This window comes from Chiloscyllium punctatum, chromosome 37 (genome assembly GCF_047496795.1).
Source record: "Chiloscyllium punctatum isolate Juve2018m chromosome 37, sChiPun1.3, whole genome shotgun sequence".
Lineage (NCBI taxonomy): Eukaryota > Metazoa > Chordata > Chondrichthyes > Orectolobiformes > Hemiscylliidae > Chiloscyllium > Chiloscyllium punctatum.
Genome location: NC_092775.1, coordinates 5,482,505 through 5,498,894, shown reverse-complemented (window position 1 = coordinate 5,498,894; position 16,390 = coordinate 5,482,505). Strand labels below are relative to the sequence as shown.

The 16,390-nt window shown below is 42.0% G+C and overlaps 1 protein-coding gene across 1 annotated transcript in view; it reads right to left on the bottom strand.

Moving 5' to 3' along the window:
• LOC140463212 (embryonic polyadenylate-binding protein-like) overlaps positions 1-10,329 on the bottom strand; it is a 51,343-nt gene extending 41,014 nt beyond the window's left edge. The window contains exons 1-2 of the mRNA XM_072557001.1: positions 10,255-10,329; positions 7,573-7,790 (exon numbers count right to left, since the gene is read on the bottom strand). Of these exons, the coding sequence (XP_072413102.1) occupies positions 7,573-7,765 (193 nt within the window). The 5' untranslated portion in view covers positions 7,766-7,790; positions 10,255-10,329. The remainder of the gene's footprint in view (positions 1-7,572; positions 7,791-10,254) is intronic.
• Positions 10,330-16,390: the final 6,061 nt, after the last annotated feature.

Here is a 16,390-nt window from a genome sequence, read left to right as displayed (position 1 = left end):
CATAATCCCAAACAAAATGAGCCCCTCCTGCCTGCTCCTGGACCATATCCCTCCAAACCTTTCTGATTCATGTAGCAATCCAAATGTCTTTGAAATGTTGTAATTGTGCCCACATCCACCACTACCTCAGGAAGTTCATTCCCCACACAGACCACCCTCTTAAAAAAAAGGCCCTCAAGTCTTTTTAAAATCTGCTTCCTCTCACCTTAATGTGTCCCCTAGACTGGAAATCCTCCATCCTAGTGAAAAGACAACTACTATTAACTATCTATACCTCACGATTTTATAACTTTTCAGGTCATATCTCAACTTCCTATGCTCCATTGGAAAATAGTCAGTCTATCCAGCCTTTCTTTCTAATTCAAACATTCCACATCATCAACATCCTGGTAAATCTCTTCGGAACCCTCTCCAGCTTGATAATATTCTTCCTATAACTGGGCAACCAAACTGGACAGTGTTCCAGAAGAGGCCTCACCAATGTCCTGTACAAACTCAACATACATCTCAACTCCTACACTCAAAGGACTGAGCAATAAAGGCAAGCATGTTAAATGCCTTTTTAACCACCCTGTCGATGTGTGACGCGAACTTCAAATGATTACGTACCTGCACCCCGAGGCCCCTCTGTTCCAGAATACTACCCAAAACCCTACCATTGATCATATAAGCCCTACCCTTGTTTGTTTTACCAAAAATGCAATATCTTGCATTTATCCAGTTTGAACTCCATCTGCCATTTTTCAACCCACTCACCCATTTGACCAAGTTCCCTTTGTAATCTTAGAAGATCTTCATTGTCTACTATGCCACCGATCCACAAACTTACTAACCATGCCTTCTATATTCTCATCTAAATCATTTATATAAACGACTAACAAAAGAGGATCCAGAACAGATCTCTGTGGAACACTGCCAGTGATAGGCCTTCAGTCCGAGAGACAACCCTCCACCATTACTGTTTCCTGCTGTTAAGTCAATTATGTATTGAATTTGCAAGCTCACCCCAAATCCCATGCGACCTAACTTTACTAATTAGTCTACCATGCTAAACTTTGACAAAGGCTTTGTCTATTTGGATTATAGTAATGTCTACTGCTCTGCCAATTATTTTAGTAACTTCCTCAAAAAAAAATCAAGTTTGAGAGACAAGATTTTCCTCTCACAAATCCATGCTGACTACCCCTCAACAATTTTTGCCCCTCAATGTCCGTAAATCCTTTTATAATCACCTCCAATTTACCTACAACTGAAGTCTAACTCGCAGGTCTAGAGTTGCTCCTTACACCCTTTCTTAAACAAAGGTGCAAAATTAACCATACTCCAGTCAACAAACACACCACCCATAGTTATAGATGGTGCAAATATCTTTGAAAGGGATCTCGTAATTTCCTTCCTTACATCCCACAAAATTCTAGAATACATCAGATCAGGTCCCGGAGATTTCGCCACTTTTATATTCTCCAAGAGCAAACTTTCTCTTCTGTAAAGTGAACGGTTTTTAAAAATTCCCTAGACCTTCTCTTTCTCCACAGTAAAAGCTGATGCAAAAATATTCATTTAGGATCTCTCCTGGGGTCCTACACAAAGATGACTCCCTGGACCTTTAAGGGATCCTACCATCTCTCTAGTTACTCTCTTGCACTCAATGTACTTGTAGAATCTCTTTGGATTATCCTGAACCTTATCTGCCAAAGCTGTCTCCATCTCTTTGGTCTTTGATTTCTTTTTTAATATAAAAAATGTAGGGGCATTCTTAAAGAGATTCAATTGAACCAAGTTGTCTATTATCTCGAAACTCAATATTTTTACTCATCCATTGTTCCTTAATCTTACCAGCTTTACCCTTCACTCTAACAGGAGCAAAATGCCTCTGAACTCTTATCACATGCTTGAAAGCTTCCCACTTGTCAGGTGTCCTTTTACCAGCCAACAGTCTACTCCAACTTTTCAAACATTCTACCTCACACTTAAAACTTTGCTTTACTCCAATTTTAAAAAAAAACAAGTTTTATGGAAAGTTATCTTTTTTTCACAACCATGTTGAAACTAATAAAATAATAGTAGCTGGACCCAAAGTGTTCCACAACTTCTACATCAGTCACCCGCCCTGCCTTATTGCCCAAAACAAAAGGTCCAGATTTGCTCCTCCTCTAGTCAGAGCTTTCACATATCAATCAAGAAACTTTTCTTGAACACTTATTACAAATTCTTCACCATCCCTCGTTATAACAACATTATAGAGTCAGAAGTCCAGCCTGTTCAGCCTCTCCCTATAGCTCAAATCCTCCAACCCTGGCAACATCCTTGTAAATCTTTTCTGAACCCTTTCAAGTTTCACAACATCTTTCCAATATGAAGGACACCAGATTTGCAAACAATATTCCAAGAGTGCCCTAACCAATGTCCTGTACAGCCACAACATGGCCTCCTAACTCCTGTACTCAATGCTATGACCAATAAAAGGAAAGCATACCAAACAACATCCTCACTATCCTATCTATCTGCAACTCCACTTTCAAGGACCTATGAACCGGCACCTCAACGTCTCTTTGTTCAGCAACACTCCCCACGACCTTACCATTGGTGTATAAGTCCTGCCCTGATTTGCCTGTCCAAAAATTAGAATTTCACATTTATTTAAAATTAAACTCCATTTGCCACTCCTCAACCCATTGGCTCATCTGATCAGCATCCTGTTGCACTCAGAGGTAACCTTCTCTGCCGCCTACTACATTTTGCTGCCATCTGCAAACTTACTAAGTATACCTCCTACGTTCACATCCAAATTATTTATATAAGTGATGAAAAGCAGTGGACCCAGCACCAATCCCTCCTTCCTATCACATCTAAAACCCAGAACAGTGAGCTGCCAGTCTTGTTCATCTCTCAGACAAGTTCCTATAATAGCTATAATGTCCCAATCCCATGTTCTTACACATACCCTGAATTTAGTCTTACCTGTAAGACCCAGTTGCATTGGAATAAATCCAATTTAGTTCTTCAGAGATCTACATAATGGCTTGTTCATCTTTCTTTTCTAATTGACAAAATGCTTTCACATTCAGAACTTTGTCATTAATCCTTCTATTTACAGTGTTACTTCGAGGGGGGGATGGATGAATTCTATCAGTATTAAGTCTCCTCTAACAGAACGATCAAGTCTCTTTTAGATATTGGTCACTTTCCAGTTTAGGTTAGGCACATCCTTTTTGAAAAGGTCTTTTCTATCCTAAAAAGAAACATTCCAATTGTCCAAAAACCTGAATCACTGACGAATACATCAGCTCTTCAGCCATTGATTTATCTCTTTCTTTTAACTTTTTGTTGCTTCCCTCATGAGAGTTTGGCATTGGGAGTAAACCAGAAATTACTACTTTTAAAAGGTTTTAAAAAAAAAATCCTCTACTCAACCTCTTAAATTCATTCTGTACTGCTTTAATTTTTTCCCTAAATACATCGTTCTTACCAACATGTACTCACTGCCACAGCATCCTTGTATATGTCCCTGACTATAGAGTCCCCTATAACAAATGCTGCTTAACACAAGAACCATTCCAAATGTTCAATAACTGACTGCTCCTTCGGGTTTCCTCAGAGACACCATCACCTTCTACAGTTCAAAAAAAAACTGACCATTATTTGATGGAGAAATAGCCACTGGAGACTTTTGAAGCATCTCCCTTGCTTTGAGTTAGGGGCAGTAGTGGCCCATTCTGCTGGTCAATAAGAACATAGGATTGTGACCTCAACTCCACAGTTCTCACTACCCTGAATAACCTTTGACTCCACTGTTAATCAAGAATCTCAGTCTTAAAAAGTAAATTTAGAATTACATTTTTCTGAACTTCTAATGTATTATCAAAAATAATTGGCATAGTTGTCCTAGAATGATTCTGCTTTTACAGCATGGAAACAGGTGCTTCAGACTATCATGTCTGCACCAGCCATCAAATAATCTCATTATCCACCACTTGGCCCTTAACCTTGTGTGCTATCACTTTACTTCTGTCATTCCTGGGCCAAAATCTTATGATCTTAAATGAACCTTCACCATTGAACTCATTCACTAGCGAGGGAAAGAAAAATTCTCATCATATCTACCTTGTCAATATCCTTTAAATACCTGAAGATTTGTGGCCATTGCTCTTTCAATATAATATAGATGCTCAAAACCGTGAGGGGATCACAGAACAGAGAGAAAAACCACTCCCATTGGTGAAGGGTCAAAAGTTGGAGGACAATGATCCAAAGTGATTGGCTAAAAAGAAAATTAGACAAGGAGTTGGAGGGAAAGAGATACAGAAGGAAAAGGATCAATTGAATTGCTCAGAGCGTGCTGATAGGAACTCAATAATGCCTTCATCTGTCACTCAAGACAGTCCCAAGTTCCTCTTCATATCTAGAGATTCCTACCATCTTGGTGATTCTGAATACTCTCATTGCTTTTAAGTCCTTCTGTAATAGGATGATTGAACCTTTAAAGTGCCCACAATTATGTCCAGCCATTGCCTTGTAGTAGCTCATTGTTACATTTTTTACTCATGAATGTTAAGCTCTCAATAATACAGGCTAAAAAACTTTAATTATATTGTCTACCCTCACTGTCAAGGAATTATTTCATTCAACCCAAGGTCCCCCCTGTTCATACCAAAACCATCCAAGACACAAATATCCAAAGGGCAGGACAAAACAATGGTGGTTACCCAAAGTAGTTAAAGATTCTACAAGATCGAAGAAAGTGTCTTATCGGGATGCCTGAAAAAGAAATGGCAAAGCTGAGGATTGGAAGCAATTTTGAACGCAGCAGGAGGACCACATAATGCATTCAGAGACAAGAAAATGTGAATGCAAACTGGCAAGGAATGTAAAGGTGGACTGTAAAAGCTTCCTTAGGTCTGCAAAAAGGAAAAAAGTTAACTAGGGCCCATTACAAGACTGGACAGGAGAATTTATTATGGATAAAAGGAAGTGACAGACAAGTACTTTGTGTCTGTCTTTACAAGGATACAGAAACTTTCCCAGAAAGTGCAGGTGAACAATAGATTTGTGAAATTGAGGAAGTAAAAGAAACAGGTAAAAAGGTAGTATATGGAAAGTGAAGTGGATAAAGGTTGATAAATCCCCTGGCTCAGCGGAGTCAAAGTTGATATATCTGCTAGCCCTCTGACCAATTTTTTTTTTCAAAACGTTGTCAATTCTGGAAAGTGGCAAATGTAACTCCACTATTTACGAAGGGAGGAAGAATAGCAACAGAGAACCACAGAACTGTTTGTTTGACATCAGTAGAAATGAAGATGTCAGTGTCTACTGTGAAGATTGAGAGAACTGAATATTTAGAAAAAAATGAAGTTGGGGTGGGAGGTCAACATGGATTTATGAAAGAGAAATCAGGTTTGATAAACCTGGAGTTTTTAAGTATATTACATGTAGTATTTGATAAAGGAGACCCAGCAGATGTGGTGTATTTGGATTTTCAGAAGCTTTTGATAAGATCCTACGAGTAACTAAAATTAAACAATATGGGATTGGGCAAAATATACTCAAGTGGATTGAAAATTGGTCAAACAGAAATAAAGATTAAACAGATCATTGTCAAGGTGTCAGGCTGTTACTAGTGAGGTCAGTGCATGGTCCACAGTGAATTACAATCTATATAAAGGATTTGGCAGTGAAGACCAGTTATAATATTCCCCAGTTTGCTGAGGATGTAAGACTGGGTGGAACACAAATTGCAAGGAGTGTAGAAAGAGTTGAAGAGGACTTAGACAGGCTAAGTGAATAGACTAGAGCATGACAGATGGAATATAAATGTGAATAAATGTGCGATTATTCACTTTAGTAGAAAGAACAAAGGCAGAATATTTCTTAAATAGAGAGTTATTGGGAAGGTAGTATAGAAAGTAGTTGCAGCACACAATCGGAAAGGCAAATGATATGTCCCATTCATTCGGATTTGAGACAGGAATAAAGAATCAAAACAAAAAGAACTGCACGTGCTAGAAGCTGGAAATGAAAATAAAAAAAAGCAAGAAAATACATGGGAACACTGACTGGAAAGCAACAAATATTTACTCCATTATTTACAAAGGGAGGAAGGGTAGAACGACTGAATGGTTTGTTTGACATCAGTAATAGAGAACATGTTAGAATCTACCATCATCAACACCCCTCACCCACCCAACTGCAAACTACTCAGCATCCTGACATGGGAATTATTACTATTCCTCGGTCACTGGGTCAAATCCTGCAATTCCCTCTCCAACAACATTGTGGGTCCAGCTAACACCCCAGAGATGCAGAGGTTCATAGCAGCAGGTCATCTTCACCTTCTGAAGATGTTGGCAGTTAACCACGCCCGCATCTCATGAGTGAATTATAACAAAAAGTTTCTTTTATCGGAGATAATGGCCAGTCAGACAAATTAACCATCTTAGTGACTCAATTAGTCACTGACCCATTTGTGACGACTCTGGGAAGGGTGGGGCTCAACTTCCAGCACACTATTCCCACCAGGATGTAGCAAAAGGAGCTTCTGCTGTTTGTGGGAGCTTGCGGTGCACTGATTAACTGCTGCATTTCTCTGGAGGTAAAAACAATGACTGCAGATGCTGGAAACCAGATTCTGGATTAGTGGTGCTGGAAGAGCACAGCAGTTCAGGCAGCATCCAAGGAGCTTCGAAGGGATGATGAAGGGCTTTTGCTCGAAACGTCGATTTCGAAGCTCCTTGGATGCTGCCTGAACTGCTGTGCTCTTCCAGCACCACTAATCCAGAATGCTGCATTTCTCTGTATTAGAATGACTCCAATCAGCAAAATTATTTTCTGCTTTGCACATTGGGAAGTTCCTCAGCTGTGAAAGGCACTATGTAAATGCAGATTCCTTTCACTACTAGTACTCTGTTCCTAAAATGCAACCATTGATAAATTTCCAGCTATTAATATGATACTGATGCAGCCTGGATCTGATAGAGTGATAGGATAAGCTCAAGGGAATGAATAGCTTACTCCAACTCCTGTGTTTTCAAAGAATTATAGAATCCTTACAATGTGGAAGCAGGCCATTTGGCCCATTGAGTGCACACCAACCCTCTAAAGAATATCCCACCCAAACCCACCACCCTATCCTATAACACTGCATTTCCCATGGTTAATCCACATTGCCTGCATTACCATGATCAATTTAGCACGGCCAATCCACCCTGCCCTACACATTTTTGGGAGGAAACCCACACAGATACAGGGAGAACGTGAGAACTTCACACAGTTGTGGAAGGTTGGCATCAAACGCTGGTCTCTGGCACCAAGAGGCAACAGTGCTAACCACTGAGCCACCATGCCATTTTACTGATTAATCAAGGGAACATGAAATAGATGATCATAGTCCAAGCTGGCAAAGTAGGCCTGAAGGCCGGTCCCTACATGTCTCTTAGGATACCTTGCTAAACACATACATTAATTGCAGATTCTGTAAATAACCAGGATCAATTTGGAAGTCCCGTCATTCCTAGGAATGCTTCTGCACTCCATAAAGAATTATAACAAAGAAAGGCCTCACTCGCCCCCACTCACCGTCTGCAGGTTGCTGGAAGTTGATGTAAGCATAGCCCAGGGAGCGGCGGGTAACAACATCTCTGCAAACTCGGATAGACATGATAGGTCCGGCAGGAGAGAACTTCTCATATAACATTGCCTCAGTGACATCTTGGTGCAGGTCCCCAACATACAGGGAGGCAATCGGGTAGCCAGGCCCAGCTGCATTCATTTCTGCTGGCTGCAGCTGTTCAATTCTACAAAGACATTTCAAGAGTTTTCTCAGTGAGGACCAACAGAAACAATTACCACAGAGTTGGAATCTTCTTAAACAACACACGGCCCCCTCCAGGCAGTGGAGGGGACTAGGCTGCTCGATGCTTCAGCTGATGTCAGGAAAAGCCCAAAGGTGGTTTGCTTGGTTGACCCCGCATACGATGGATTTTTTTATAAGGAGAGGTGGAGCCTGTACTCTTTAGGAGGAGGGGGGCATTTTGGAATAGACATTGTTAGGAGGCTTGACAGGGTGGATATGGATTTGTTGTTACCCCTTGTGGGACAGTCTAGGACCAGAGTGCATCATCTCAGAGTAAGGGATCATCCATTTCAGACAAATGAAGGACTTTCTTCTTACAATGAAGTGAGTCTGTGGAGTTCTTTACTGCAGAGAGCTGTCCAGGTTAGATCATGTTTATTCGAGGTTGAGATAGATTTTTAACAGGGAAGGGAATTCAGATTATGGGAAGAGACAGAAAAGTGGAGGCGAGGATAATCAGATATGATCTCATTGAATGATGGAGCAGGCTTGATGGGCTGAATGGCCTACTTCTGCTCCATATCCTAAGTGTTTAGATAAAGAATAGGTAAAGACAAAGCATGTGGTTTTGGTTATGGCAGAGAATTTCCCAATGACATAACAGAAAAATCAATACTAAAGGCAGCTCATCACTATCCTGAGACATCCCTGTGACTTCCCCCAACTCCACTCATGCCTTCCCTTGCTGGCAAGGAGCTATAGATCTAGCTCAGTTGACTGGACAGCTGGTTCATGATGCAGCATGATACCAATGTGGGTTCAATTCCTGTCCCAGCTGAGGTTATGAGGTTACACCATGAAGGACTCTCCTCCTCAACCACCTACCCCCCCCCCAGTTCCTGAGGCATGGTGACCCATCACCAGTTATCTCTCCACTGAGAGTGTCTCATTGGACTAAGGGGCTGGGAGACTTTACCTTATTAAAAGTTGAGAAAATTTAATCATGATACCTCCCCAGTTCAACAGTCACTAAACTCTCACTCGGTAGGGCTCGTTATGGCGTCCCTTCAGCCCAGGTATTAAAAGGAACAAATTTGTTTTCTTGAACAATAAAACATACATTGGGGGTGAAGTAGTAAGGAGATGTTGTTGGGAGTGTAGATTCAATGAACATGGGGGAAAAATACACTGCCAAAGTTGAAGGGAAAATTCATTAAAAATAAAACAGCTTCGATCCGATCACCGCATTGTGACTCAGCCAGGGCTCAGTGGTAACTGAAACACAAGGCTCCATATTCAATTCCTACACAAGGGTGAACACTGAAGTGCCTGCACCAGAGGGCACCATACTGGCAGGTGCCATTTTTCATAGGAGGCATTAAATCACAGCCCAACCTACCTCCTCAGGTGAATGTGAAAGACCCAGGAAAGGTACTTTGGAAAAGAGCAAGGAAGTTATCTTCAGTGTCCAGGGGCCAATCAACATCAGACACAGATTATCAAGTTATTGCTGTTTGTGGGAGCTTGCTGTGCACAAAATGAATGCCATTTCCCAGTTACAAATAATGATTATTCAAAGTCTGTTTTAAAAAAAGTCTTAAAATTTACTAAGGCTCCCTATACAACAACTCCCAAACCAACGGCCACTTCTATCTAAAAGGACAAGGACAGCAGATACATGGGAACACCACCCCCTTCAAGTTCCCCTCACCATTCTGACTTGGAAATGTATCACCATTCCTTCATTGTCACTGGGTCAAAATCCTGGAATTCTCTCCCAAATGGCATTGTGGGTCTACCTGCAGCAGTTCAGGAAGGCACCTCACCCCCATCTTCTCAAGGGGCAACAAGGGACAAGCAATTAATAGGCCAGCCAACAATGCTCTCACTCCAGTGAATAAACAGAAAAATAAGCTGTACAATATTTTGAGACGTCTGATCATTGTGAAGGGTATTATATAAACTCAAGGGATCAGTTAACTCAGGGGCAGGATGGCTGGTTTAGGATGCAGAGTGACACTAACAGCATGGGTTCAATTCCTGCACTGGCTGAGGTCACCACTTCTCCCTCCTCCTCCTCTCCCCTCCCCAAGGCATGGTGACCCTCCAGGTTAAACCAGCTCTCCCTAAGGCTGTGGAGATTTTACTTTACAAAGGCATCTTTGTTAATAGATTCTATTACATTCCCATTTGTTAACATGGTGTTAATGGCTTAAACCACATCCTAGAGAAAAATATTAAAGTTAAGCCTTTCAACAATTAGATGCAGACCTTGGACAGTCGTAGCTGCTGCATTTCAGCGATATTGTTAAACAAACAGAACCCAGTGCAATGTGGTAATGACACCTTATGGACGTGCTCTAGTTATTCCAACACCCAAACACACTCATTGAAAATGCACCCATGCAGTTGAACGTCAATAAATCTTAGAAGAGAGATTCCCTATTGCTACTAGATCAACTTACAGTCCCTCCAAAATAGCCTCTGCTTTCCCTCTGAACAGTAAACATTAGAAACGAACTGTATCCTACTTGAGAAACTCAATATACTTTCACCTCTGGGAATATTAGCTGAAATGTAGTTCCGGGTTAGAGCTGAGGATGGTAGGCATTTGACCAGTTCAAACCTGAGGAAGCCTAACCTCCCATTTAATTTTTTTTTAAAAAGTGAAAAGATACTTGTGGGGAGACAGTTTGTTTCGCAGGTCTTTCAATGTAGAGGAACAACTTTAATGTTTATATGAACAAGAGAGAGCATTGCTGTTAACACTGAGTATAAAATATTGGGGCCACTGTCCACTGAAACATTACTGGGATGAATTGAACTTTGACCCAAGTCCTAGTGAAATTCTCCGTGGTCAGAATCCTTGTTATAAAATTACTCACCGATGATAACTGAAGAACTCTTTCCAATTACCCATCGGGATTGCATCAAGTTACACAAAGCCCCTGTTTTTTTCGCTGGACTTGACACATTAACTGTTTTTCTCTCTCCGCAGATGCTATCAGACCTGCTGAGTTTTTGCATCATTCTCGGAGTTTGTCTCATTAACTCCCTAACCCTCTAATTCTCTAATGAAGATAAGGAAGAGTTTCGTGCAGACCTGAGGAAGGCTTGAAGAAACTTTTACTCGAATTCCTGACTGGAGCCTGGCCTGGGATGGATAGGAGGAGGGAATCAACGTGATGCACTTCGAGAGAGAGAAAAAACATCCCTGAAAAAAAAGTCAATAAAAAGTCTCTCCGAAAGACTCCCAGCATTTGTTTGCAATCATCCCAACTTGGGGATTTCAAATACTTGCTGCAAACCTTCCCAGTGAAACTTGAACCAAACAGTTAAGTCAGTAGCAATAAAGTTCTTACTAACCGCGGTTACCAAACGCCGTCCTGTTGCTGTTCCACTTTAAAGACGCTGTTTCTGCTTTTTTTTAAATATATAAAAAAAATATTTTATTTATCTGATAAAGGTGCAATGGTCTCTTAACCCAACCTCCATGAAGGCAACAGTCCTCCCTCCTTTGGGAAATTATCCTGGGGATGGAGTCTCAGCAAGTGTCACAGGGGGGTGGGGCCAGAGACATAGGAACAGATAAATAAACTTGTTAATACCAGGCAGGTACCTGGAATACTGTGTCGCCATTAACGTTATTATGGTGTTTGAATCGTGGCCAAATCAGTTCCTTTTTAATTGCACTGTTAGGAATGATTGGGACACAGGCACCACAATATTTATATATTATTTTATGTTCCATCCCACCCTGTAACGCTATGCAGCAATGGATTCCTTCACTCATAAAGCCTGCGCTGGGCTATACCACAGAGATAGCATCACAACTGAAGCAATGCTGACTTGCACCTGTTGTTAAACAGGAACATTAAGGGACATTTGTTTTCCCCATAGCAGAATTTCAACTCCGGTCATTAGCTCTCACCTCTTGTCAGGTGCTACACAGTTATTTGAAGAACACACAAATTAGCATACAAGATGTGTCAACAGTTCAAAGATTCACCTCGTCAATAGGGATCAATGACCACCAATATACACCGTCAGCAACAGCAGGAGGCCATTCAGCCCCTTTGAGCCTCTCCCACTCATTAATGAGTTCACGGCTGCGACCTGAATCCAATACCATCTAACTGCAGTGGCTCCAAATCTCATCCAAATTAAGCTTGCAAAAAAAAGATTATTAATGGAGCCGACATTTACACTTTTCCAAAATAAAAATGGAAAATTCTGGAAGTTCTGAGCAGCATCTGCAGAGAGAGAAATAGGATGAACATCTCAGGTTAGTGGCTCTGACCTCAATAATCAATGAAGTGCTTTCAGAAGCTGGTCATGATCCATATCAATTCAAGCCTCCCAGCCTGCCTTGATCTGCTGCAATTTGCCTAGCAACGGAACAGATCCACATCGGACACCATATCCCGATCCCTGCACTCATCCATGGAACATTTGAAAAACAAGGATGCCAATGTCAGACTGATGTTCATTAACTACGGCTCCACCTTCAACACCATTATCCCCCCTAGTCTGATTTGAAAACTACTTGGCCTTGGTCTCGGCTCCACTCTCTGCAACTGGATAGTGTCACAGGCCTAGAGATGTACAGCATAGAAACACAGTCCACCTCATCCATGATGACCAGATATTCTAAATTAATCTACTCCCTTTTGCCAGCACTTGGCCCATATCCCTCTAGCCTCTCGTATGTTGGATGGATCAGTTTTCGTCCAATGTGTACAGGTGAGTTTCCTGACACAGTCTGTCGAAGGGCCGACAAGAGGGGAGGCCACACTGGATCTGGTACTTGTAATGAACGAGGCCAAGTGTTTGATCTAGTTGTAGGTGAGCACTTTGGAGAGAGTAACCATAATTCAGTTACGTTTAGTTTAGTGATGGAAAGGGATAGGTACATTCCAGAGTTATCGATGGGGCAAGAGCAATTATAATGTGATTAGGCATGAATTAGGATGCAGAGAATGGGTTAGCAAAATGCAGGGGATGGGGACAATGGAAATGTGGAGCTGGTTTAAGGAACAGATATTGCGTGTCCTTGATAGGTATGTCCCTGTCAGGCAGGGAGGAAGTGAACTGTGAGGGAACTATGGTTTACTACAGAAATTGCACCTTTTGTAAGCAGAAGAAGGAGGCTTATATGTTGATGAGGCAAGATGGTTCAGATGGGGCGATGGAGAGTTATAGATTAGCTAGGAAGGATTGAAGGAGAGAGTTAAGAAGATCAAAGAGAGGACACGAGCGGTCTTTAGCAAATAGAATAAAGGAGAACCCTAAAGCTTTCTATAGGTATGTGAGGAATAAAAGGATGATTAGGGTAGGAATAGGGCCAGTCAAAGACAGAAGTGGGAAGTTGAGTGTGGACCCTGTGGAGATCAGAGAGGTGCTAAACGAACATTTTCATCAGTTTTCACTCAGGGAAAAGAGAATATTGTAGAGGAGAAGAATGAGGTACAAGATATTAGACTAGAAAGGATCGAGGTTAGTTACGAACAGGTGTTATCAATTCTAGAAGGAGTGAAAGTAGACAAGTCCCCTGGGCCAGATGGGATTTATCCGAGGATTCTCTGGGAAGCTACAGAAGGAGATAGCAGAGCCTTTGGCTTTGATATTTGAATCGTCATTGTCTACAGGTTTAGTACCAGAGGACTGGAGGATTGCAAATGTTGTGCCCTTGTTCAAGAAAGGCAGTAGAGATGATCTAGGTAATTATAGACTAGTGAACCTTACTTCTGTTGTAGGAAAGATTTTGGAAAGGATTATAAGAGGTAAGATTTATAATCATCTAGCAAACAACAATTTGATTTCTAGATAGTCAACATGGTTTCGTCAAGGGCAGGTCGTGTCTCATAAACCTCACTGAGTTTTTTGAGAAGGTGACCAAGCATGTAGATGAGGGTAGGGCAGTTGACGTGGTATACATGTACTTCAGTAAAGTCTTTGATAAGGTTCCACATAGTAGGCTGTTGTACAAAATGCAGAGGCATAGGATTGAGGGTGATTTAGCAGTTTGGATTAAAAACTGGCTTTCTGAAAGAAGGCAGCGAGTGGTTGTTGATGGAAAATATTCAGCCTGGGGTCCAGTTACTAGTGGTGCGCCACAAGGATCACTGCTGTTTGTCATTTTTATAAATGACCTAGACGCAGGCATAGGTGGACGGATTAGTAATTTTGCAGATGACACTAAAGTCAGTGGAGTAGTGGACAGTTTGGAACAATGTTACAGATTGCAGGGGAACTTGGATAAACTGGGGAATTGGGCTGAGAGGTGGCAAATGGAGTTCAATGCAACTAAATGTGAGGTGATGCACTTTGGGAAGAATAATAGGAAGGCAGAGTACTGGGTCAATGGAAAGATTCTTGGTAGTGTGGATATGCAGAGGGATCTTGGTATCCATGTACATTGATCCCTCAAAGTTGCCACCCAGGTTGATAGTGCTGTTAAGAAGGCATGTGGTGTGTTAGGTTTCATTCAAAGACGGATTGAGTTCCGGAGCCGCCATAGCATGTTGTAACTGTACAAAATGCTAGTGTGGCCACACTTGGAATATTGTATACAGTTCTGGTTGCCCCATTACAGGAAGGATGTGGAAGCATTGGAAAAGGTGTAGAGGAGATTTACTAGGATGTTGCCTGGTCTGGAGGGAAGGTCTTATGAAGAAAGGCTGAGAGACTTAGATCTGTTCTCATTAGAGAGAAGAAGGCTAAGAGGGGATTTGATAGAAACACACAAGGTGATCAGAGGATTAGATAGACAGTGAAAGACGTTTTCCTAGGATGATGACGTCAGCGTGTATGAGGGGGCATAACTCCAAATTGAGGAGTGATAGATTTAAGACAGATGTCAGAGGCAGGTTCTTTACGCAGAGAGTGGTAAGGGCGTGGAATGCCCTACCTGCTAATGTAGTTAACCCAGCCACATTAGGGAGATTTAAACAATCCTTAGATAAGCACATGGATGATTTTGGGATTGTGTAGGAGGACAAGCTGAGAATAGTTCACAGGTCGGCGCAATATCGAGGGCCGAAAGGCCTGTTCTGTGCTGTATTGTTCTATGTTCTAAACCCCTCCTCCAGATACCTTTCAAATGTTGCAATTGAACCAGCCTCCACCATTTCCTCTGGCAGCTCATTCCATACATGTACCACCCTCTGCATTAAAACGTTGCCCCTTCGCTTCCTTTCAAATCTGTACCCTCTCACCCAAACCTATGCCCTCTAGTTTTGGACTCACCCCACCAGGGAAAAGACCTTTTCTATTTATCCTATCCTTGACCCTCATGATTTTATAAACCTCTATAAGGTCACCCCGTAGCCTCTGATGCTCCAGGGAAAACAGCTCCAATCTATTCAGACTTTCCCTATAGCTCAAATCCTCCAACCCTGGCAACGTCCTTGTAAATTTTTTCTGAACCCTTTCACATTTCACAACATCCTTCCGACAGGAGGGAGACCAGAAATTCACATAATGACCTCCCAGCTCGATACTTAATGCACTGACCAATAAAGGAAAGCATACCAAACACCTTCTTCACTACCCTGTCTACCTGTGACTCCACTTTCAAGAAACTATGAACCCACACTCCAAGGACTCTTTGTTTAAAAATACTCCCCAGGACTTTATCATTAAGTGTATAAGTCCTGTTCTGATTTGCCTTTCCAAAATGCAGCACCTCACATTTATCTAAATAAAACTCCATCTGCCATGCCTCAGCCCATTAGCCCATCTGATCAAGATCTCATTGTTCTCTGAGGTAACCTTTTTCACTGTCCACTACACCTCCAAACTTACTAACCATACCTCCTATATTCACATCCATATAATTTATATAAATAATGAAAACAGTGGATCCAGTACGAATCCTAGTGGCACTCCCTAATCAGTCCTTGCCTCTCCTAATAAATGTAAACCCTATCCCTCAGGATTCCTCCAACAACTTGCCCACCACCAATGTCAGGCTCACCAGTCTATAAGGCTTGTCCTTATCACCCTTCTAAAACAGTGGCATGACGTTAGCCAACCTCCAGTCTTCCGGCACCTCACCTGTGACTATTGATGATCTAAATATCTCAGCAAGGGGCCCAGCAATCACTTGCCTAGCTTCCCACAGAGTTCTAGGGTACACCTGATCAGGCCATAGAGTCAGAGAGGTGTACAGCACGGAAACAGACCTTCGGTCCAACCCGACCACATATCCCAACCCAATCTAGTCCCACCTGCCAGCACCCAGCCCATATCCCTCCAAACCCTTTCTATTCATATACCCATCCAAATGCCTCTTAAATGTTGCAATTGTACCAGCCTCCACTACTTCCTCTGGCAGTTTATTCCTTACATGTACCACCCTCTGCATGAAAATGTTGCCCCTGAGGTCTCTTTTATATCTTTCCCTTCTCACCCTAAACCTATGCCCTCTAGTTCTGGACTCCCCCATCCCAGGAAAAAGACTTTGTCTATTTATCCTACCCATACCCCTCATAATTTTGTAAACCTCTATGAGGTCACCCCTCAGCCTCTGACGCTCCAGGGAAAACAGCTCCAGCCTGTTCAGCCTCTCCCTATAGCTCAAATCCTCCAACCCTGGCA